The 23,972-nt window shown below is 61.1% G+C and overlaps 1 protein-coding gene across 1 annotated transcript in view; it reads right to left on the reverse strand.

The window, feature by feature from the left end:
* Positions 1-23,972, reverse strand: part of MYO7A (myosin VIIA) — an 87,608-nt gene that overhangs the window by 19,359 nt on the left and 44,277 nt on the right. The window contains exons 16-36 of the mRNA XM_059708395.1: positions 21,171-21,308; positions 19,774-19,932; positions 19,019-19,111; positions 16,892-16,986; positions 15,736-15,820; positions 15,021-15,239; positions 14,526-14,633; positions 13,530-13,739; positions 12,966-13,169; positions 12,543-12,719; positions 11,955-12,044; positions 10,549-10,676; positions 8,390-8,516; positions 7,593-7,712; positions 6,800-6,973; positions 5,782-6,009; positions 4,319-4,489; positions 3,069-3,186; positions 2,238-2,364; positions 1,407-1,576; positions 278-468 (exon numbers count right to left, since the gene is read on the reverse strand). Coding sequence (XP_059564378.1) covers positions 278-468; positions 1,407-1,576; positions 2,238-2,364; positions 3,069-3,186; positions 4,319-4,489; positions 5,782-6,009; positions 6,800-6,973; positions 7,593-7,712; positions 8,390-8,516; positions 10,549-10,676; positions 11,955-12,044; positions 12,543-12,719; positions 12,966-13,169; positions 13,530-13,739; positions 14,526-14,633; positions 15,021-15,239; positions 15,736-15,820; positions 16,892-16,986; positions 19,019-19,111; positions 19,774-19,932; positions 21,171-21,308 — 3,132 coding nt within the window. The remainder of the gene's footprint in view (positions 1-277; positions 469-1,406; positions 1,577-2,237; positions 2,365-3,068; positions 3,187-4,318; positions 4,490-5,781; positions 6,010-6,799; positions 6,974-7,592; positions 7,713-8,389; positions 8,517-10,548; positions 10,677-11,954; positions 12,045-12,542; positions 12,720-12,965; positions 13,170-13,529; positions 13,740-14,525; positions 14,634-15,020; positions 15,240-15,735; positions 15,821-16,891; positions 16,987-19,018; positions 19,112-19,773; positions 19,933-21,170; positions 21,309-23,972) is intronic.

Genomic DNA, 23,972 nt, shown 5'->3' on the forward strand with positions numbered 1-23,972 from the left:
AAGAAGCAGGGCCTCCCTCCCCAGCTCTGCCCCCACTGCCCTTCCGGTCAGAGTCAGGTGCCGTCCTGCCCCCTCTCCTCCCCCCTGCCCCTGGGCACTTCCTCACTGAGGCACTCTCAGGCCCCTCTCCAGGCGTGACAGCCGCCCAGCCCTAAGTCTGTGGTCCCAGAGGACCCCCAGCTCATCTTGACGGAGCTGCAGGCCAGGTGTCTATTGTCATCCCTCCCTCAGACGTGGAAAGAAGACAAGGAGGGGTTCGGGGGCCCCATCCACATACCACGATCTCCCGCAGCGGCATGGTGACCGTGGGCATGACATACACGCAGTCGGTAGGGAAGTCCCCACGCTGCTTGGTCCGCTCGTTGATGCCGTTGGCCCAGCCGGAGTTCATGACCTGCTCTCCCGTGTCGTGGTCCAGGATGATGAGGTCTCCCTTCGCGAAGCTGAGGAACCCCGACTCCTCGCCCGCTGGGAGGCCGAGGTGAGAGGGGCCGCATGGGGGCAGAGGGAGACTCTGGGTTAAAACATCTTTCTTTGGGTTGATGACCTAGAAGCCGCTCCTCACACGGAAGAACTGAGACCCTGTCATGTCTGCTCACTGGCCACCCCGCCTCCACCTTACCATTGCCCTCCACGCAGACATGGCCATCAGAGTGGCCAGTCTCCTGCTCCAACGCCTTCTGTGGCTCCCCATTGCCCTTAGCAGAAAGCCCACACTCCCTGACATGCTCGTAAGGCCTGTCGGGGGCTGCCTTCCTGACATCTTCCACCTCCAGGCCCCTTCCTCTTCTTCCCCCATTCCAGCCAAACCAAACTCTGCAGATCCCAGACACGTGCGTGCTTTCTCCACCCCTGTGCTTGGCCTGTGATCTGCTCTCTGCCTCAAACACTCACACCCGTGTTCGTCCCCACACCCCAGGCTGCCTGGGGCCGCTCTTCTGGGGTCCCACAGCCTCTGGCTTCCCTGGTCACTGCACAGGCACTGCACTGTCTGCCCTGCTCCTGCCCCTGCCCCTGCCCCTGCCCCTGCCCCCATTGAGGGCGGGGCCAGGGCCCGCTGCCCCTCTGTCTTTCCACTGCTCTGCCCAGGGCCTAGGAGGCTCAGGATGCTCAGTGAGGTGCTACTGCTGTCATCATCTGAAGATGGGGGTATTTGGGTACACCGAGGAGGAACCCCTACTCCCCTGGAGGAGGTGACAGGGTAAGTATTCAAGACCAGGAAGGGAGGGAGAGAGGGAGAGAGTCCCCACAGAGCGCAGACGGGAGGCAGAGTTCGGCTGTTTGTTCAGTCGGAGCCAAGAGTATCTGGGGAAGGAGGGGTAACAGGCCAGGCCAAGGCCAAGGGGGATGAGCTGCCTGACGCCCCTGACCCCGGTGCCTGGCAGCCCGTGCCAGGAGCCACTCACCAGGGTTGGGGTTGTCCTGCAGGGCCACCACGTACTTAGACCTCTTCCGGAGCCCCTCCAGAAAGGTGACCACGAGGTCACGGATGTCCTCGGCGTTGCTGGAGGTGAAGGTATACTCATCCCCCTTGATGGTGGCCAGCGTGAAGCTGGGGGCTGTGAGTTTGGCTCCCCTGCAGGACCAACACGGAGAACAGGGCCCCGCCGGGGTCAGTCCTGCCCAGCCCGGGTGACACGAAGCGCAGCCCAGTTCAGAGCAGCCCAGCGAGAGCAAGACGCGGCACTCCCTGAAGGAGACCAAGGCCAGCGCAGTCAGGCTTGGCCCGGCCAGGGAGAGGCGGGCCTAGCCAGGGTGAGGCGCCGCCCAGGTCCGACACGGCTCAGCCTGCGTCAGACGTGGCCGGCCTGCAGCAGCCCAGCCCACGTCCCTTTTGTTGTCTAATTCCTACTCAGCCTTTAGTCTCAGCCCAGATACCCCTTCCTCCAGGAAGCCCTCCTTGCCCTCCCACAGCCCTCATGACCCTCATCCTGCTTTACCATGACCTGTCAATATCCATCTCCCCTCTCGCCTGAAGCTTCAAAGGGGGAGGACTATCCAGTCACCGCTGCATCCTGTGTGCCTGGCACGGGCCTGCTCAGAACTGGCCAGGCCCAACCCTGCCCACAGCAACACAGCCCAGAGAACGCCAGTCTATTCCAGGAGCCCATCTGTCTGTCTGTGTGTCCCTCTGCCCCTCCTCAGTTCGGACAGAGCTGAATCAGGACCCTGTCGGGTCTTTGCGCAGCTTCGACAACTCCCTGCTCTGCAGGAAGCAGGGTGCGGGTGGGACTGACCTGCTGCTGGACACGGCCATGATCTCGGGGAAGGACAGCTCCAGGAGCACCTGCTCCTGCTCATCCACGAAGTAGACGCCCGTCCAATTGACGGCCACGATGACGTCGTTTTTGGGGAGGCTGGGGCCTGGGGCAGAGACCGAGGCTCTGAGAGGGGGCCCCCCTCTCCTGGGCCCAGCCCTGCCCAATCCTCCCGACCACCAGGGCAGAGGGTATATTGCCTTCAATTTTACAGAAATGGAAACTGAGCCCCAGAGCACGGCCTCCCATGGCCAAAGCCCCACGTGCGGTGGGGGAGGTGCTGGGACCAGGGCCCTGGGTGTGAGTGGTGCCACGGGTCTTGTGCAGCTGCGAACAAGTCCCCGCCCTGCGGTGAGGCGGGGTGCGGGTGGGGCTTGGACTCACCGAGCCCCAAGGCTCCCTCCAGCCTGACAACTGGTGGTTCTGTGAAGCCCGAGGCCTGGCACAGAGCAGGTGCCCCCAGATGGCAGCCCCAGGACGACTGAGCTAATGGAAGTGAACAGGTGGCCACATCCACTCTCAGCTTCATGGAGTCAGCCAGCCCCTGCTCTGGGCCACCCGTTCCTGTAGGTGCTCTAATGATCTCCATGCCCATCCAGTTGTTCAACCCACTGTGCCGCTGAGCACCTACTGTGTGCCACAGAGCCCAACTGGACTGTGGGAGGTGGGACCCACTCAGCGCACTGGCCTGGAGAGACCCGCAGCCCCGCAGGCAGGAGCCTGGCTGGCTGGGGCACCTGTTTCCGGCCTCGCCCTGTTGTGGCCGCAGGGAGGGTGGAAGAGGGCATGGAGGCAGGGGGGCGGCGGTACCTGAGAATTTGTAGGCTTCGTAAAACCTGGAGAAGAGCAAGGGCCACTTGAAGCGGGCGTAGTTGACCACGTCCTCCTTGACCTTCTGGGAATCAGTTCTCCTCTGGGCATAAATCCCCTGGAGGGGGACAGACCAGGACAGGGGACAAAAGACGTCACGTGTGCTCTGCCTGGAACTCACATGTCCCTGTCCCCAGGCCAGGCGTGGCCCAGGGCTATGGTGCCCTCCTGGGCATCATGGCCTGACCCATCCCATCAGCCCCAGCCGCCCGTCACCTGCCCTCCCCTGACTCCACTTGCTAGGGAAGCGAGGGTCCCGCCTGCGGGGAGCTCCCAATGCACCCGAGTGACAGAAAAGCCCCGGGCTGCAGCCAGGGCAGGGGCAGGGAATGGACGGGCTCCAGCAGCCGACGGGGGTGAGGGGTGATGGAGAGGAGGTGGCCAAGGAGAGGGACGGAGGGATGGAGGGAGAACAGTGTCTTTCCTGGAGGGGAGGGCGGGCGTCGGTGCTGAGCCTGGCCTAGATGTGGAGGGGGTGCAGGGGGCGTCAGGGGGAGGCTGGGTGGAAAGAGGCGAGGGCCTGAGAGACTGCTGGTCTGTGAAGCCCTCTGGCAACTGTGTGCAAAGGTAATTCTGCTCTTACACAACCAGGGCCTGGAGGTGGGGCGGCCTGGGGTCCCCTCCAGCAGCCAGGCTTCCCCACCGGCTCCCCAGCAGGCCACCCCGCTCTACTTGGGCAGCCCCTTCGCCTGACAGGGAGCTACTCAGGGCTGGTTATGGGCCTGGGGCCTCCGACAAGCAGCCCGAGGGGGCCTGGCCCTAAAGCTCCCCAGGCAGGAAGGTGGGCCAGGGCTCCCGCAGGCAGGACGGAGGGCGCCCTTCCTGGGAGCTCCCCAACACGCACCAGTGCCACTGAGGTGCGGCTCTAGAGAGCGCCTGTGCAAGGCTAGGACGGGACCCCCCCAGCCCTGCACCCGGCTTCCCTCATGGGCCACAGGGCTGGATGTGAGCCATCTCTGTATCCCTGGAACCCAGGCCAGAGCGGATGACAGAGACAGGAGAGAACCAATGTGCGCGGTGGAGGAAGGCAGGTGGCTGGGAAGCAGGAGGCCAAGGGTGCCAGCCTGTCCCCGGCAGCCTGTGGGCGGACGTGTCAGGTGAGAGCTGTGACTTCTTTGATCTCCCAGGTGCTACTTCCTGGCCTCAACCACCAGAGACCCCCTCTTCCCAGAGCCCCCCAGCCCCCCTACCTTCTTGTGAGCAGCAATGGCCAGCTGGGCCCACTTCTCGAGCGTCTTCAGGGGCGTGATCTCGCGGTCGGGGATGTAGGTGGGCACGAGGTTCAGGAGGCGCTCCAGAATCATCTCGGAGCCGTAGTCCACAAAGTACTGCTGGGAGGCCAGCTCGGCCAGGTCGTCCTCCTGAGGTGGGGTTGGGGTGTGTGCGGAGACCTCATTCACACCCCCTCCGGGAAGCCCTTGCCCATGACCGAAGCCCGGGGCCCTGCCTCCTGGGCCCTCAGCCCCTGGCCTTTGCACCCTGAGCTCTCACCGATTCACCAGGAGAACTTGTCTGGTTGGTGGAACCATGAGCTTCTTGAGGGCAGGGCCACATTCTTGCCTTCTCCTGGGTCCTCTCAGCACCAGAGGTACCAAGCTGACCCAGAGAGACCAGCCAGCCCATTGGTCATGGGTCAGCCACTACATCCTCAACCCCATAAGATAACAACTGGGGCTGGCAAACACCAGAACAGGCAGGGACTGCCCTGGAGAGTGGGGGACCTGATACTGCTGGAGACAGTGAGTGAAGGGAGTGTGTCACCATTACCAACTCCATCACCATCACCATCACCATCACACCCCCAGGACAGTCAGAGTATTGAACAACCCATAGGCGACAGTGCCGAGGCTCTAGAGAGCCAGCTGGGCACTGGGCAGTTGCCCCTTCTCTGCCCGTGGTTGGTGCATGGCAGCACCCGTGATGCCTGCCTGGGGTTCCCAGGCTCTGGCAGCAGGGGCAGTAAAGAAAGGCTCTTGGGAGCTTCAGAGGCAGTGGATATTTCCCAACTAGTTCAAAGTATTTCAGGATTTCAGCGGTGGACACGGCTGTCCTGATACCTCCTGCCTGAACATCAACTCGCCACCACCATCAGCAACACCATCATCATCGTCACTACCCTCACACCTACCCCTACACCATCGCTACTTCTACCGTCGCCACCACCACCAACCGTCCCCTTCATTTCCATCATCTCCATCCTCCTCCCGCCATCATAATCACCAACGGAATCACAGGTACCATGAGAGCCGTCATCACCATCATCAAAAACAAAACAACCACACCGCTCCTGTCCACAGAAGGAGATAGAAGGTTCCACGTGTGCAAACTCTCTTCTCATGAGTGGATCTCTTGATCCTTCCGAGCGGAGCTTCCTAGACTAACTCAGCACAGCAAGTGTGAAGCAGCCACCACAGAGGTGCGGGAGCCTCCCACTGGCGGAGTCCGGGCTGTGCTTCAAAGCCCTGGCTCCTGTGGGCAGCGTTACCTCCGGGAGGAGCGAGGAGCATGCCCGCCCTCCGTCAGGCTAACCTCCGCATTAGCTAGTGGCGGATCCCAGACAGTAAACACTCAGCCCGAATTCGAATTCAGAAAACAGGCGACCGCGAGCCAAGCAAGATCAGCCGGGAGACTCGGAAGATTCGCTCGCACTCACCTTCTCACACCTGTACTCCCCAAACTTGACGCCTCGCACCACCTGCTGGTAGATGAGGTTGGTGGCCACGTTGTCTTCTGAGGGGTTGTGCCAGGGCGTGAAGACCTCTTTGCGGAAGAAGAGCCGCCATGGGGCATTGCGCTCCTGGGCACCCTGCTCCTTGGCATACTGCTCGCACTGGGAGATGGCATCCATGACGTGGTCACTGCCACTGCCCAGGGAGGACACCTGTGGGCAGAGGTCACCCAGTGGGAAGGTGAGCCAGCAGGAAGGACTACAAAGAGCCACCAACTGTGCCAACTGTTCTCGGATGCCAAACCGAGGCTCAGAGAGAAGCAGGGAGGTGCCCAGGTCACCCTGGAGGCAGGCCAGCACAGGACCCCTGGGCCCCAGGCATGGGCTCTGAGCCGGCACAGCCACGGGAGCTCCCATTTCCTAGAGTAAGCCTTTTGGGAAACTCGGATGCACAAATGGCCCCTGAAAATGCAAGAGTATCCATCTGTACAGCAGAAAAATCCAGATAAATTGTGTCGGACACGTGGTTCCATCCCGGACCTGCAGGGTGGGGGCACCTCCGCTGGGTGTGATGTTGCTGGGTGTGGAGGTAAAATCAGCCATCCCCAGGCCCAGCGCCACAGAGAAGGCTCCTGGCCTAGACGTGACAGGTGGCCATTAAGAGTGAAAAGAAATGGCCACAGCAACCTGATGAGGAGTTACATCCGCATTAGTAGATGAGAAAATGAATCTCGGAGAGCCGCGTGGCTGCAGGACCCTGCAGCCTGTCTCTGGCATATGACTGAAGTGAGTTCTGGGCTTCAACACTGTTCTGTTGGACTTTTCTTTAGGGGCTTAAGAGGGCTCCGCAATCCTAAAGAATTGGCGGGAGCTAGTTACCACCAGCTAACAGAGAAAACCAAGGCCCTGGAAGTAAGTTACTGTGCAAGGTGGCCAGTAGGTGGCAGCACTGAGCCGGAAACCTGTGGGCAGCCCCGGGCGGGCGCTGCAGGGCCGGCCCTACCTTATCAAACAGGGCAATGTAGAGGGAGAACCCGAAGCGGTCCTTGAGGGAGATCTTGTCGGCCAGCGCGTTGCAGAGCTCCTTGGCCGTGGTGGCCGAGTCCGTCAGCAGGGTCTTGGTGGTCCCATCCATGAATGTCACAGGCAACATAATGGGCTTCTTGGACTTGGTGGCCTGAAAGTGACCAAGGAGCGTTGGTGGGGATCCCTTCACTTCAGACCAGCTGGCCCCTCTGGGCTCCTGGCTCCCTGCTGCCTAGGAGGTTGGAGTTTCCCCCAAGGCCCCCAGGCCCCAGCATCTCACCCAGTCATTGTATGTCCCGGGTCACAGGTCCCCAGGGAGCCCTGCTGTGCTCCCCAACTCAATGGGAACATTGGGGCCCCTGAGGCAGTCCCTGGGGCTGGGAGGTTAGGCACTGCCACACACCAGGGCTTCTGCCCTCAGGTCCCAAACCCTCACAGGGCCCTGTGACACGAGTATCGGTGCGGCCAACGAAGCCACTGAGGCGCAGTGGGAAGCCCTGCCTGAATCACTCTGACCATGAAGCCAACGGAGGGAGTCCATCATCGGCTGGGGGTTCTGTTCCAAGAGGCCTGGGCTTCCAGAACTTACGGGTGAGGAGCCCAGAATCCCAAAGCGGGGACTTTTCTGGGCGCCGGAGACACGTGTACACACACACACACACACACACACATGCACGCACACACGCACACTCACACACGCACGCACACGCACACGCACGCACGCGCACACACACACGTGCACATGCGCACGCGGGGGGGGGGGGGCGCACCTGCAGCTCCAGCCAGCTGGGCGGCTGTGTCCGCGTCCCGTTGACGAACGTCCTCCGGAGCCGCTCCTCACAGTACGGGGCGTAGCCCGGCGGCCCCCCGTGGATGAAGTTCCGCAGGTACTGCGGACGGACGGGACCAGCTGAGGGCCCGCTCCGGCCCCGCCCGGGCCACAGAGCAGCCTCGCTGGGCCTCCGGCCTCCAATCCCTCACCCACGCTCAGGGCCTGCTTTCCAAGGCGCGTCTCCCCCGGCCCCCCCTGCCTTCCATGGCTCCCCGCTGCCCTCAGAATGAAGTCCACATGCGTCGTCTTGGCAACAGGGCCACCACCCAGACCTGTCCAGTCTCAGCCATGCCTCTCGCCTCACCCCACACACGGTACCCCCCTGCCCCGAGCTTAACTGCTCCTCCTCCTCCAGGCCCTCCCTGACGAGTGCCTCCCTCTTCACAGCACTGGCCGCCAGGCTGTCCCCGGCTCTGTCTGTGTCCCCAGCACCCAGGGCCTGGCACCAAGGAGCCGGCAGGAAGAGGCCTGAGAGGAACTGAAGCACCTGCTCGAACACAGTGTGGCGAGGGGCCCGAGGTGCTGTCAGACTCAGCCTCCTCACACACAACTGGTTGAGGGGAGAACGGCGTGAAGTTCTGGGTGCCTGGGCGGCGGGGACAGGAAGACGGGCCTGGTAGCCGCTGTGAGGCCCCGCGAGATGACGCGGGCGGGGCCTCACCCCTCGGCGCTCCTTCCCCTGCCCTCTCCCAGCTCCCCTTCCCGCCCGCCCGGGAGTCCAGGCGCCCGCCCTACCTTCACGAACTTCTCAGAGGGGGCGAAGCAGCCCACACAGAGAGACATGAGGATCCAGCCCCGGGCGTAGCTGCTCTTGGAGGGGTTGTGGGTGAGCTGCTTGCTGATCTGGCAGTAGATCTCATCCCTGGGCAGGCGGAGGGGGCAGGAAGGGAGACGGCTCAGAGGAAAGTCCCCAGCAGGTGGGCCACCCAGGCCTTCCTCTGCTACTTGACCAAGACCATCCAAGAAGAGGCAGGGTGAGGCCGGGTGAGGACGGCCGGGCCCAGGCCTGGGGAAGGGGGTCTGCTTTGGAGACGGGCTCACCAGGCACGAAGCCCTTCCTAACGCCAGTCAGACCCACGGACAGTCCCCGTGATCCTGAGGGGGGCACATATCCTGCTCTGGGGCACAGCGGCCTCAGCCACTGGTGACCACTCTGATGAGATGCGCAGGCCCCTCACCAGCTGGGTGGCCGAGGCAGGAGAGTTCACCTTTCTGAGCCCAGCCCACGGTCATGAGAGCAGGTGCAATTGCTACTAATGGCAACTGGCAGAACAGAAACAGCAAAAACATCTGGGGACTCACTCTGTGGGGCGGAATGAGCAACTCTGACCTTCTCTCAATACATCTCTGTAACGTTAGAATATTCAAGTGGTCGTGTATTGCTTTTGTAATCAGATGACAGCAATGAAGGTGGGCTTTTGCTTTCATTTCATAGGGAAACGGTGGTACCTTCCTTACAGGATTGCTGTGCAGAAGATGAGCCGAGGCTTATAAGGCACCTAGCACCAAACCCTCAGTCACCACCACCTGTCACTCACTGCTGGCTGCGACTGAGACACTGCCTGCCTGCTCAGGGCCAAGTGCCAGCCCGCGGTGATAATGTGGCCACCAGGGGGCCCCCGTGGCTCTTTCCCTCTCAGAAAGGCAGGCCGAGGTGGGAAGGAGAGACTGCCTAATTCATTCAGTGGCTCCCAATTTTGAGAGTTAACCAACCAATGCAACTTCAAAATAAATTCTGGACGCTGCTAACTCTTCATCATGGCAAATAAGGACATTTAAAACACACCACACACACACAACCTGCCCATTATCTAGGTCACAATTATTTCATAGAACAAAGGTAATTTTCATATTCAAAAAGGAGGAAGGCTGACGTCTCAGAACAAAGAACAGGCCTTCAAATAAATCAAATTTAGTTTTAGAAGCACCCTTATCTTTTCCATCTTGTCAGGAGCCAATGAAAACTTTATCACCGGCAGCTGGGAGTCCTTGACCCCCATCACTTTATGGACCTACGGGGTCACCTGGGCCGAGAAAAGGGGAGGACCAGCTGTGGTCCTTCGGGGAGTCAATACCCCAGCCTCCGACTCTTGCCCGGGGCTCTGGCCACTGTGTTCCCTGGAAGTGACCGCTGTAGGTCTACTCTTGAGACAACTGGGCCACAAATTCTGCCCCTTCTCCCTGGAGGCGGGTGGCCCTGGGTCCTGTGACCATCTCTTCAATGGCCTGGAGGAGCACCGAGGAGGCCTGGAGGGAAGGCAGAAGGTCTGGGAGGCTAGTGACTCCTGGGAACGTCTCTGCCCTCTCTGGACCTCAGTTTTCCTTCGGGTGAAATGGAGCTCGCCCCCCCTCCCCACCCCACCCTGCTGTCCTCCCAGCCAGCGGACACAGGCGCATGGGATCAGCTCTCCCGCCCGACCGTCCTGCGAATTCTCAGAAAAGGCCCATTTCCCCTCCACTGACCCAGCTGAGCTGATCCTGGGGACGCCTCCATCATCCCTCTCCTCCCCCAACCCCCAGGGACCTGAGGTGAGCCCCCCGGGCCTGGGCGGGGAAGGTGGCACTACCAGGCATGAGCTGGCAGGGATGCGGTTAAAGCAGGAGACGCATGTCAGGGCATGATAACAACAGCTACCACTTACTGAGACAGGTCCACTTATTACCGTTCCCCCCGGCCCCCCCCCCCCCACTTACAGAAGAAGAAACTGAGGCTTACAGAGAGGAACGAACTCTACCAAGGCCACGTGACCAGCAGGCCTGTTGGCTAAGGTGACAGAGCCACAGCTCAGCCACCAGCAGCCTCCCCAGGCCACACCCAGCGCTGCCTCCCCAGCAGCCGCCCTCCCTGCACCCCTCCCTGCACCCGTCCCTGCACCCGTCCCTCGGGCGCTGACCGGAGCGCTGGCCGCAGGATGCCGTTGCCGATAACGAAGTGCAGCTTCTCCAGGTTGGAGGTGGGCCGGTCCTCCAGCATGCTGTTGCCCTGCACCGTGGACTCCCCGTCGTGCAGCCTCTTGGTCACCTGGGCCACAGGGAGGAGTGAGGGACCTGCCTCCTGCCTGAGTCTGCCTACCCTCCTTGCCCCCCCACCCCCCGCCCCAAGAGCAGAATCCTGGGAGGGGCCAGTCTTGCCCCCATCCTGTCCCACCCCACCCCATGCAGAACAGACGCTGGGTCCATGACCAGCCCACAGGCCGGGAGCATGGCCTGCTGGCACCCACTTCTGAGGTTAAGGCTCCTCTGCAGCCGCCCTGACACCCCACCCGACCCCCTACCAGTCAGGACAGGGATCTGCTCCTCCAACTCTTGGCAGGACCCCTCTCTCTCCAGGGCTCCCACACAACTCTGACACCCAGAGCTTATCCCAGTTCCAACTCCCCCGTCACCATCACCTGTCACCAATGCCCTGGCCCCTCTGTGTGAGCAACGCCCAGCCTGGGTTCTTCTCCCTGGTCTCACACAGCCCACAACCCCAGCCCTGCACCCTGCCCAGGTGAGGGGAGAGGGAGAGGTGAGCAGTGAGAACGTGCCCTCCAGACGGAAGGGGTGTGGGAGGCCTCACATCTACAGAGCACCCACAGTTGTCGTCTTGCACTGCCACCCCCCCGCCAGGGACCCACAGAGTGGGTGTCTCAGACACCCAACGGCAGAGGTGGGACTTGGATCTCGGGCTACACGACTGTGAGACTGGATTCGAGCCTCAGATGGGGAACAGGACAAGGCCGGAGGCAAAGGCAGCGTGGAAGCCCTGAGGAGGAGCCTGGTGGCTGTAGAGGGGGCGCACGAGGCTTCCCGGAGGAGGCCACCCCCGGGCAGAGGAGAGGAGGGAGGAATTTAGGGAGAAGCACTGGTGTGTGCAAATGTAGGGGCACAGGGGGGCCAGCCCTGCGCTGTAGCCGCCTGGGTTTGTGTCCGTCTGCCCTCCCAGCCTGAGCAACCTGGAGCGCAGGGCAGGGGTGGTTCTCGGAAAAGGCAAGGTGACTAACCAATGAGCCCAAACAAATCACAGTGTCGGTGCCCGTGGCACTCATCCCACAGAAAGGTCCTGAGACAAACGCTATGGCAGGGCACGTCCTCCCTCCCCAGCTGCCTCTCCAGCCCTCCCCGGCCTTCAGGTCCCCTCGTCCGGGAAGCCCTCCCCGACCTGACCCCCGCCTGACCTCACTGTCCTCTTCCCGCCTCCCCGATCACCCCCTACGCTGTCCTGTCGCCTGCCGTCCCAGCACCCTGAGGACAGGCAGCATGGACGCCTGCTCCCATCCCAGCGGGGCCCCCTGAGGCCGCCCGGGTCTGCGCTGACCTCCTCTGTCAGCTTCGACTTCTTCTTCAGGGTCAAGTGCACCAGCTTGTGCCGCATGCTGCTCTTCTTCTGCCCCTCGGGGAGCTGGGCCTGCAGGACAACGGGGGTCAGGGGTCAGGGTCAAGCGAGTGGGCCCAAGTAATGACCAGCGCAGTTGACCATGGGCTGTGGCTGGAGGAGTGTCTCACCTCCACACTAATGCGTAGGAGGCAAACCCCGCGTGACACCTCCACCCTCACCTCACACGGCCCCTACCACCACCAGACGGAAAACGGGCTGGGAAAGTGTAGCGACCCGCCCGGCGACCCTCGGTGAGTCTCCAGGGCGCCAGGCCTGACTATGAAGGCCGGCTGCTCCGCCAGGTGGCCTCGCTCACTCGTGGTCAACGCCTGACACTTTACAAAACGCTCAGACACTTGCACCCAGGGGTAGACAGAGGAGAGTGTGGGTCTGGGGGGTGAGGCAGAGGCGAATTTTAGGACCCTCCTCTGCTGAGGACCCTGAGGCTAGGGAGACCAGACAGCCCTGTCCACTGGCCGGGAGGGACATGGCCTGGAGGCTCCCCCCGCCCCCTCCCCCGGGCCTCACCTCGCCCTCGCCCTGCAGCGCCTGCAGCTCCCTCTTGTACGTCTTCTTGCCGAGGGTCTCATAAATCTTGGTCATCACCGGGATCTTCTCGCTGCCGTCACTCATGGCCGTGTGGTACTTGGGCTCGGGGAGGTCCCCCATGAACCGGAGGATGGTGATCCACACGGCCAGGGCCGCCTGGGGGAGAGCATGGGAGTCAGAGAGCTCGGTGCAGGGTGTTGCTACAGCCAGCAGCGTCCCCTGAGGCCAGGGAGGGGCTGGAGAAGCCCACAGGAGGCCATTGTGCTGAGGGCACTCAGGTGTTCCTAGGATCTTGCCCAGGTGGCCTGGCCCCAGGCTGGGGTGGGTCAAGTCAGCCCTGGTCCCCGCCCACCAGGGACCTGCTCTCAGCACCCACAGCCCCAGCACAGCCCCAGCCCTCACCAGCTGGTCACCCTCATCGTCGTGGTACAGCAGCGGCTGCTTGAGTGGCCGCCGGGTGTAGGTGTGCGTGGTCGTGCCCTGGAAGTAGGTGGCAGAGAACTTGGCGAATTTGTACTCCGAGAGGTCCTCCTCATCCTCGTCGGGCAGGGGCAGGGCCGCGTCCAGGTCCTCCTCCACCATCTCCCTCCGCCCGCGCTCCAGGTCCTGAGGAGAGGAGAGGGTCCCTGCTGTGGGGGCCACTCAGCTGGCTGCAGCCCCCCCCGCCCTGTGGGGCCAGCACTGCCTCCCCCAGGGGCTACTGTGCCGTCCTGTTCACGACTTAGAACCTGGCGCATGCGGAGACCTCAGTGCATGAATGAATACAAGCTGGTGAGTGGCCCTGGAGAGGGACAGTGACTGACCGGGCGTGGCAGGCTGGCGGCTGGACAGGGCCTGGGCCCTGTGGCCCCCGACCCAGGTCATTGCTGCTGCCCTCTGCTCAGAGGGGACCAGGTGGTCTTCAACGCAGGGGAGCGCAGTCACCCCACTGAGGCCTGTCGCCAGCCCCTGTTCCCGGCCTCGTACCTCAAAGCCACTGGGGGCCTGGCCCTCCTGGCCCGGCAGGCCGCCCGAAGTCCCCAGGAAGCCGAACATCTTGTCCACCATGTCGGAGTGGTTGACGGGCTCGTGGCGGGCCCTCTCCATCTGCTCCAGGAGCTCCTTCTTCCGCCGGGCCTCCTCCTTCTCCTTCAGCTCCCGCTCCGCGTCCTCGCGGGCCAGCTGGGCCAGGCGCTCCTGGCGGGTGGGGGTGACGCAGAGGAGACAGCTTCAGAGAACAAGGCCTCCCTGGGGAGCCCCAGGGCCCCCGCAACCCCCAGACCACAGTCCCCCTCGCCCCCTGGGCCTCGCTCCCATCAGCCCTCCGAGCCTCGTGCAGACAGATGCCCAGACAGTACGGCCACCTGCCCCCAGGGCTCAGCTGGAACGCCTCCCCCAGGAAGCCTGCTCAGGCCTCCCCAGCTGGAGGGCACCACACCACCCAAAGCCCCATCGCCGTGGCTCGAGGCTGTAGCCAGCGCTTCCAACAGAAAGATCATGGGAGCCATGCATGGCGCCGCTACACTTCAGTCACAGAAATAAGTGAAACCAACTTTAATCATATCTTTTATTTAACCCAATCTTTCCAAAATACCATCTCAACATGTAATTAATATTTTAAAAATAGTTCCGAGATGGTTTATAGCCCTGCTTTTCTCACTGCCTTCAAAGCCCGTGTGTATTTTATGCTGCCCGTGCTGTCATTTCAAAAGCTCAGTCACCACAGGTGGCTGGTGGCCCATGCTGGGTGCTCTGCCCACGGCTCAGGCTTTTAGGGAGGTGCTGTCTCCCAGCTAGAAGTGCTCCTGGGGGCACGGACCCGCGCACTCTGGAGCCACAGCCCTCCCGCCTCTGTCCTGGGCCAGGACGGGCACCCAGGGCACACATGAAGGGAGGGAGTAGAGGACAGAAGGTGGCAGCCAGTGTCCGGGAGGCTGTCGGCCAGTGGATGGACAGCGAAGCGCTGGGACAGTCCCCGCTCACCTGATGCTTGCGTTCGGCCTCCTCCTTGGCCTTCTTGGCGCTCATCTCCTTCCGCAGCTTCTCCTCCTCCGCCAGCCGCATTTTCTCGGCCTCCAGACGCCGCCGGTACTGAGGGAAGGGAGAGCCGATGGGCACGAACCAGGTGGAGCTGGCCCCGTGCTTCCTCCAGCCAGCTCTGCCCCACCCACCTGACTGAGGCCTGGGAGCGATTTGCCAAATCACTGGGCAGATGGGGAAACTGAGGCACCCGAGACATTCCCCGGGTCACACGGCTCGGGGGCCGGGGAGTAGGTTTGACACCATTGATCCCCAAACCAAACCAGGTTCACCGGCACCTCCCAGAGATTTGTCCTCGGCTGGGAGAATGAGCATGAGGGGTCTGGTCCCAGTGCGGCCATTCCTCAGGGGAGACCCAGCCCTCGGCCTCAGCCAGCAATGGGGTGATGTGTCCCCCCTGCGATGAGAACCCGCCCCTCCCCGGCGGGCACTGCTCACCTCGGCCCGGAGGCGCCGGTGCAGCCTGCGGGCGATCATGCCCCGGGCGTAGGCCTGCACGGTGAGCACGGCCCAGAGGCGGTGTCGGAAGGCCTTGCGCACCAGGTAGGCCCGGCAGCGCGCCTGGAACTGGATGATGCGCCGGCGGGCCAGGCGGTACTGCTGGTGCAGCTTCCGGGAGCGGTGCAGGGCCTGCAGCCGCAGGAAGCCCAGCCGCATCTGCAAGGACAGCCCGCTCAGAGCCCTGGCCCCTCTCCCGCCGCGTGCCCGCAGGAACTCCCGGACTCCCTGGGCCGGGGCTCCCGGAGGGAAGCTCTGCCTCCTCTCAGGCGAAAGGTTCCCAGGAGTGGCCTCGGCGCCCCATCCTCAGACCAGGAGCTGCTCTCCTTCCCGTCTGCCTCCCCAGCCCAGCCCCAGGCTGCAGCCCAGTTGCTCCCCTGAGGTCAGTGGGACACCCCTGCTTCGGGCCCCCTCGGAGGTCTCTAAGGACCTAGTGCTCACGCTCACCCAAACATTCCAGAAGAAAAGCCCAAACATCGCTGACCAGATGGGAAAAGGCACGAGAACCAGACTTGGACTTGGGGCTGGGGAAATGGCCGGGGCAGGATGGGGCAGTGGCAGGAGGCCCGGCGTCTGGGCACAGGTACATCCTGCCGCTCCAGCAGCGGGCAGGTTCTAAGGCCTCGTGGGGCAGGAGCAGCCCCGGGAGGCTCACCAGCTCATAGTTCCTCCGGCAGTTGTGGCCCCGCCAGTGCCTCTGGATCAGGGTGGCAGCATTCCTCAGCTTCAGGAAGTTGGACCTGAAACAGCAGGGGATCCTCAAAGCAAAGACGGGGTGCCCAGAGGCAGCAAGGGGCAGGCGGGGCTTGGAATCAGGACAGCAAGGCTAGTCCCAGCCCTGCATCTCCTGGATCAATGACCTGAGGCAACAGGGTATCACCTCTCTGCCTCAACTTCCTCATCTGTGAAGTGGGTAGAATGATACCTGCCCTGCCTGCTCACAGGCTTGTCACATGAGCCCATAAGGAGATTTTCCATGTGTATTGAATAAATAAATAAATAAATGTATGAGTAATAAGTAAATAATCTTAAAGATTAAAATATTTGAACTGTGTGAACTTCACTCACTACTATCAGATTTCCCCATTTTATAGATGAGAAAACTGAGACTCGATGACGTTGGACTAGAGCCCATTGTCTGACTGAGTGAGCGCAATGCTGTTCCCCCGCACACTCTACGTGACAGTCACTATGACCGGATGGAGGACAAAGAGACCACAGGTCCAACAGCAGGTGTCTGCTGAATGTGGAAATACATGTAGGAGGAGTGAAAAATTAATACGGCCACGTGTGAATGCACCAGCACGCCAATGCCTGGAGCCACACAAGAGCAAGTGAGCAACTGTGGGAGGAAACAGTAGATGGGTGGGCAGGCACACAGATGAACAGACAGGTGGGTGGGTGGATGGATGGATGGATGGATGGATGGATGGAGAGGAGGGAGCGACCAGATGAACTGCCAACGGGGCAGGCTGTGGGATTTTTGTGGAGCCTGAATCGCACTCCAGAGTCAGTCCTGCTGATTTGTGGATTATCACAGCTATACACATGTCCCTTATTTGGAATTTATAAAATTTGTAATTTATAAAATCTCGAATTTCCTCTTTGGGAAATGTCATCAGGCATTTGAGACCACAGAGTGTCCATATGTGTGTGCCTGTGTAGTCGTGTGTCTGTGTGCACCCATGAGTTGTGCATGCGTGTGCTCATGTCTAGGTGTGCACCTGGGTGTGCCTGCGTATTTTCAGTGCTCCAGTTAGAGGAAAGAGGGGTGTGGGCTCCCATGGGGAGGGGCTGGTCCGGGCGCGTACCTGTCTTTGAATCCCCGGATGACCTTCTGGAGGAGGATGACCCTGTCGGTGATGGCCTTGTCCCGCTCCACCTCCAGCAGCATGTCGTGGTGGTCCTGGGGGGCAGAGCTCCTGAGCAGCGGCCCCCCACGAATCCAAGGGAAGGCCCTCTCTTCCTTCCCTGGGATTCCAGGCCTGGGGCTTGGCTGGGCCGCACAGGCTCCCAGCCCTGCTCTGCTGCGTGGGGCAGCCTCTCCCAGCCACAGGCCAGAGAGAGGTGCTGTGGCTGTTTCCAGGGCTCTGGGTGGGACAGATGGAGCGGGAGGAGCCGAATCTGACTGGGTGGAGCCAGAGGGTGCGATGGGCACACACAGCGGCTTCATCCCGATGGCCTTGTCCGCCGACGCCGTGCCTTCCCCGATGTCTCTGTCATATCAGCCTCTGACCTGGGCCAAGCCACCCTCTGGGATCTTGGCAGCAGCCTCCTCGCCGGTCTCCTGGCCTCTGTCGCTCCCCTGGGCCTCCCTAAGCAGGGACCCTCCTGAAACAACTCTCCGGTGGTCTTACCGTGATGCCCATGACTCTCGGGGACAAGTCTGGTCTCCCTGGCCCTCAGGCCCTCCATGATCCAGGCCCTGCCAAGTTCTCTAGGCCTGTCCCCTCCTCACCCCCACACCCCCACCCTTCACTCTGGTTAGACAAAAATCTCATCATTCATTCAATGCCTTTAAAACTAATGTCTCCATTGCCGGCCCCGTGCTAGGTGCTGGAGTGGGTCCTTGGGGAGCCAGGCAGACAGGGCCCCCCACCCCCGTGCTGAGTCTCTGTGGGGAGCCACATCCACCAGCTAATCACAGACCACATCTCCTGTGGCGAGAGCTCAGCACAGAGGAGCTGCTCAGCCATGCCTTTCTGAATGAGTGAACGAATGAATGAATGCATGGATGGGAAGTGGACATTGAGACTGGAAACCACTGCCGGTTGCTGAAGAGCCCAGAGAGGTGAGGCTGGGGACAGTGATGGCCCTCGGAGCTGCCGGCACTCGGTGCCATTGCCCTGCGTGCCCTCCCTCCCTTACCTACAGGGCCGGGCATCAGACCAACCCTGGCTGCAAGCCCAGGGCCTGACCTCGGCATCTCACTTGTTCTCTCTGAGCCTCTGAAATGGGCATAACGATCCTACCTCACTGGCTGCTGTGATGACTAAATAAGATCGTGGACAAAAAGCCCCACCGAGTCTGGGCAGTTGTGGGATGCAGGCCCGGTGCACACATTTTTCCGACGAGGAAATGAAGGCTCGGGGAGATGAAGGCACTGGCCTGTGGCCCCGCAGCCAGGAAGGGATGACACTGGAGCCCGGGGCCCCCTCCGGCTCCGGGCTGGCTCCTTCCTTCCCTCCACCCAGATGTCCTGCGCAGCCCAGGCCCCACCCGGTACCAGAGGAAGGAGCCCTGCCCTGTGACCCCGAACGGCCAGAAAGCGAACGCGACGGAAATGGAAATGAGGAAGCCCGCAGGCTGAGAGCTCACACTGGCCCTGGGGCAGCGGCCCGGCCACCACCACCAGCCAGCAAGCTCTGCTCCAAGGCCAGGACGCCCCAGGACCTCGCTTCCTGCTCCCAGCTCAGGCTGCGGTGGGAGCCAGAGAGCTCCAGGTTTGTGCTCAGGGAGGGTAGGAACCAGGGACACTAGAGAGTGAGGGGCTGGCACCCACCAGAGCCTGGGGTGAGCCCTGCCTGGCAGGAAACCACAGTCGAGAAATCCCCCACCAGGCACATCCCATTTCATGGGGAAATGAGGCTCAGCAAGAGCCAGGGGCCTGCCCAGAGTCCCAGGGAAGACAGCCACCGGGTCCGCATTGAACCCATGAGCCCACTTTGGTCTTCTCTTTTCTCACCCAGGGTCAGTGCTCTGACCCCAACCTCAGGTCACAGCTGGGCTCAATACCAGTTGCCCCTCCCCTACCAAGATGGCCTCATTTCCCGCCCACACGCCCACTCGTCCTATCACAGATTGCAGGATGGGAGGATGCACAGGCCCAGCCCTGACCCCGTCTGATGCCAGCTTCTCCAAAGAGGCCCCCTGGCGCCCGTTCCCACCGTGACAGGAGTCCACAGCCCCCAAGGCAGTCGGCTTGGAGCCTTTCTCACCTTCAGAAAGATCTTGGTTTTGCCAATCTGCCAGTCGTCGTGCGTGCCCAGCACAGCCTCAGCCATGCGCTGGCAGGTCCCCCGAAGGTCGTCCTGGGGGACAGGGGCGCACCAGGGAATGGGCAGTGGGAAAGGCCACCTCTGTGCTCCTCCCACGCTGGGAGGCAGGGCTCTCGCTCCAGCTCCGTCCCAACTCCCTGTGTGACCCAAGCAGGCCCTGCCTTCTCTGACCCTCCCTTCTCTCCTCAGCTCGGCAGGGTGCCTGCAGGACCCTCTCCCGCATCTGCCTGGCTGGAGAGGCTCAGTGGTTGAGCATCGACCCATGAACCAAGACATTGCCGGTTCAAGTCCCGGTCAGGGCACATGCCAGGGTTGTGGGGTGTGCAGGAGGCAGTCGATCAATGGTTCTTTCTCATCACTGATGTTTCTATCCCTCACTCCCTCTCCCTTTCTCTCTCTAAAAAAAATCAATAAAAAACATATTTTAAAAAAAAACACCCCTCTCCCACATCTAACACCCACAGCCCACTTGGCAGCTCTGGTCTCATCCATTACACCCACCGGTGAAGTTCACGCACAGCAAGCACGGCCATCGAAGCCCTCGCTGCCCTCCACTACCTGACCCCAGTTTTCCCAGCCGCACCTCAGGAGGCAGGCGGCGTCACGCCCGGCACCCCGTCTCAAGGGGAAACTGGGCCCTTGCCCAGCCCAGAGCTGGCACCGTTCCTCCTGCCCCCCGTGCCCCAGCTCTGTACCTGCTTGTAGGCCGGCTTCACGCCGGGCAGCAGCACTCGGTACCGCTCCACGAACTCCACGAAGCTGTAGCGGATGGGGTAGCCGGCTCGGCGGATGCGGATGGTCTCCATCATCCCCGAGTACCGCAGCTGGCGCACGCACAGGTGCCGGTCGAACAGCTGCCCAGAGCCAAGCGCGTCAGTGCTGGCGGCTCCTGCTCCGCGTGCCCCCAGCCCCAGACATAGGCCCGGAGAGGCCCAGGCCGCACAGCAGATGAGGAGCAAAGGTGGCACGGAACCTGGGTCTGCAGTTCAAACCCACATGGCAGCAAGAAATGAGATCCTCATGGGGTGAGCTGGTGCTCGGGGGCAGAGAGGAGAGATGGCTTAATTCCCCCTGGGACATGGGGGGGGGGGCTGCCTGGGGGAGGCAGCCTTTGCTCTAACCCTGGAGAACACTGGAGGGGCAGGGCGAGCATGTGCAAAGGTGCGGAAGCCTGAAAGCGCAGGGCATGTCGGGGGACTTCACAGGGACTGCGGAGGCTGACCCTCGCCAGGACTGTGGTTGTGCAGGTGCTGGGTGCCTGGCACATCCCAGGGGTTGCCCTTCATGCTACGGTCATTGCAGATTTGTCATTATTTTCAACAACTGTCTGGCTGCTGACAGTTAAGTGCCTTAATTTGTCTAATTGGCACACAGTTGTTTTTGTGATGGCAGCCGCAGGGCCAGCCTGGGGTTCCTGGAGGGCCTGGCTAGGGGGGCGCGCAGGCAGTGAGCGGTCAGACGCGTTTGGCTCCTGTCTCTCACTGCAGTGGAGGGGCCTGGACAGGGAGGCAGGGGCAGGAAGGTGGAGGGCAGTGAGGATGTCCTGCTGTCAAGGTCCAGGCCGCAGATGCTGGGGTCGGGGCCCAGAGAAGGGCATCTGAAAGATGGTACCCAACTGCCTGGCAGGGCCCTGGCCTCATTCCTCCTGCTTTAAGTGGGGAGCTTGCTGGGGCCCCTTTGAACCTCACACCCTGCAGACCTGGCCCTGAGCCCCAGGGGGACCCATCAGGTCAGCGAACTCCGCACCCCGGGGAATGCGTCCAGCAGGGGGCAGGGCCAGCACGCGTGCGGAAGGCTGGCTTCCTTCCGCCACCTGTTTCCTCTCCCTCCAGGCACTTTCCCTGGCCCCCCACCCCCTGTCCCACCCACCCCCGCCCCAGCCTCTAGGAAGAGCATGTGGCAAACAACACATCCAGGGCCCTGGGAGGACGGGCGCCCAGTGAGGATTTGGGCTCTGCAGCTGCAAACCCCTTAACCTCCCGGAGCCTTCGGTCCCACATCTCGAATGTGGGGGCCCTCACCCAGTCCCCACCCTGCCCCCCACGGCCCGGCCCCTCCATCGCCCCCCCCCCCCCAGGCTGGTTCCACTCACCATGGGCTTCTTGAACTCGTTGGGCTTGATGCAGCGCACGAAGAAGGGCTGGCAGGCACCCAGGGTGCGCATCAGCAGCTCCAGCGACCGCTTGAACTGGCTGCTGAGCGTGGGCGAGCGCTTCCTGGTCTCGGCGCCCTGGGGGGACGGACCACAGCGATGGGAGGGGCTGACCTGTGTCCCGCCAGCACTCGGGAAGGGAAGGGAAGGGAAGGGAAGGGAAGGGAAGGGAAGGGAAGGGAAGGGAAAGGACGGTGGGAGGTCAGCGGGCTCAGGGCCTGAGGGAGGATAGCCCAGCGAAGCAGGCTGCCCGGGACTTGGGGTTTCCCTGTGACCTGTCCAGTCTGAGCTGGAGCTTGGACCCAGGCGTGCCCGCTCCAAGGAGCCACCTGGGACCTGAGCCAGAAAGAGCCCTGGTGTGCTGGAGGCTTCTAGGCAAGGCACAGCCCCTCTCTGAGTCCCCAGTCTCCCTCTCCAGGAACAAATGAGTGGCCGAACGCGCTCACTCAGGGCACGGGTAAGGGGAGGGGTCCTTCCTAGAGACAGGTGAGAGGACCTAAACTCAAACCCTGGCCCACCGCCTCCTGCGTGGTCCTGAGCAGGTCACCAAACCATGCTGAGCCTCCCTCCCTATCAGGCTGACAGGCTGTGATGAGAGTGGCACAGTGGACGTGAACAGCAACCTGGGAACCTGGGATAGGGGGTGGGGGCTGGAGGGTGGGGGGTTGGGGGGGCTGCCTGTGCCCTCCCCTTCCTGTGGGATTAGTGGTTCAGCAGCTGGCCTGGCCGAGCAGGTCTGGGTCAGCCTCCTAAGAAGGCACAGAGCTGGCCTCCCACTGTGGCCCTAGGCCCATGGCTCTGTGCTCTGCCAGCCAGTCTCTCTGGGGCGCCCACCAGGGACCCCTGCACCTCCCTGCCCTGGTGGAGCCCCTCTCAGAATATGGTGAGATGGTGAGATGGGGGGGGGGGGCAGACAGCAAGCAAACAGGAAGTGGACCATCTCAGACTGATACCCAGACACTGGCCATAGAAACCAGATTCTACTCCAAAGCATTTTGATGTTATGGTTTTGCTGGAAACTTCTGTTGGGTGAGGATTTCTTATGAATGGATTTGATTATTATTGTAAGGTTTTATGCTACACGTGAGACATAAATTTAGCTGATCTCCTGCAGCGCCCAAAACCCGGGGTGCAGATGCAGACATGTGAGGTGTGTGGAGGCGGGTGGGCAGAGGCGTTGAAGCCATAGCCCATGAGCCTCAGACTGAAATGAACCTGCCGAGAAACAGCCAGCACTTGCTGGTCTGAAATGTGCAGTGTTTTCCGTTGTCGTTTTATTTGGAGCATTTCCTAAGGTTTGCCAAGGGAAGCTGGGGGTGTTTGCAGGGGGGTGGGGTGGATGTCAGGCTGGCTGTCCCCAACCCTGACCCAGCAGCAGCACTGGAGAGCTGTCCAGGTTGGGCTGTGCCCAGCCTGTGTGGGAGCCCCTGCCCTAAGCACACACAGCACAGACACAGAACTCATACACAGCGCACACACACACAGCATACACAACACACAGCACACAGAACACACACAGCATACACAGCACACAGCTCACAGAACACACACACAGCATACACAGCACACAGCTCACAGAACATACACACAGCATACACAACACACAGCTCACAGAACACACACAGCATACACAGCACAGAACTAACAGAACACACACACAGCATACACAACACCCAGCTCACAGAACACACACACAGCATACACAACACACAGCTCACAGAACACACACACAGCATACACAACACACAGCTCACAGAACACACACAGCATACACAGCACACAGCTCACAGAACACACACAGCATACACAACACCCAGCTCACAGAACACACACACAACATACACAACAACAGCTCACAGAACACACACACAGCATACACAGCACACAGCTCACAGAACACACACACAGCATAAAAAACACACAGCTCACAGAACACACACACAGCATACACAGCACACAGCTCACAGAACATACACAGCATACACAGCACACAGCTCACAGAACACACACACAGCATACACAATACACAGCTCACAGAACACACAGCATACACAACACAGAACTCACAGAACACACACAGCATACACAACACACAGCTCACAGAACACACACAGCATACACAACACAGAACTCACAGAACACACACAGCATACACAACACACAGCTCACAGAACACACAGCATACACAACACAGAACTCACAGAACACACACAGCATACACAACACACAGCTCACAGAACACACACAACATACACAACAGCAGCTCACAGAACACACACAGCATACACAACGCACAGATCACAAAACACACACAGCATACACAACGCACAGATCACAGAACACACACAGCATACACAACACACAGCTCACAGAACACACATAGCATACACAACACACAGCTCACAGAACACACACAGCATACACAACACACAGCTCACAGAACACACACAGTACACAACACACAGCTCACAGAACATACACAGCATACACAACACACAGCTCACAGAACACACACACAGCATACACAACACACAGCTCACAGAACATACACAGCATACACAGCACACAGCTCACAGAACACACACACAGCATACATAACACCCAGCTCACAGAACACACACAGCATACACAACACACAGCTCACAGAACACACACAGCATACACAGCACACAGCTCACAGAACACACACAGCATACACAATACACAGCTCACAGAACACACACAGCATACACAATACACAGC

This window comes from Myotis daubentonii, chromosome 9 (assembly GCF_963259705.1).
Source record: "Myotis daubentonii chromosome 9, mMyoDau2.1, whole genome shotgun sequence".
In the NCBI taxonomy this organism is placed as follows: domain Eukaryota; kingdom Metazoa; phylum Chordata; class Mammalia; order Chiroptera; family Vespertilionidae; genus Myotis; species Myotis daubentonii.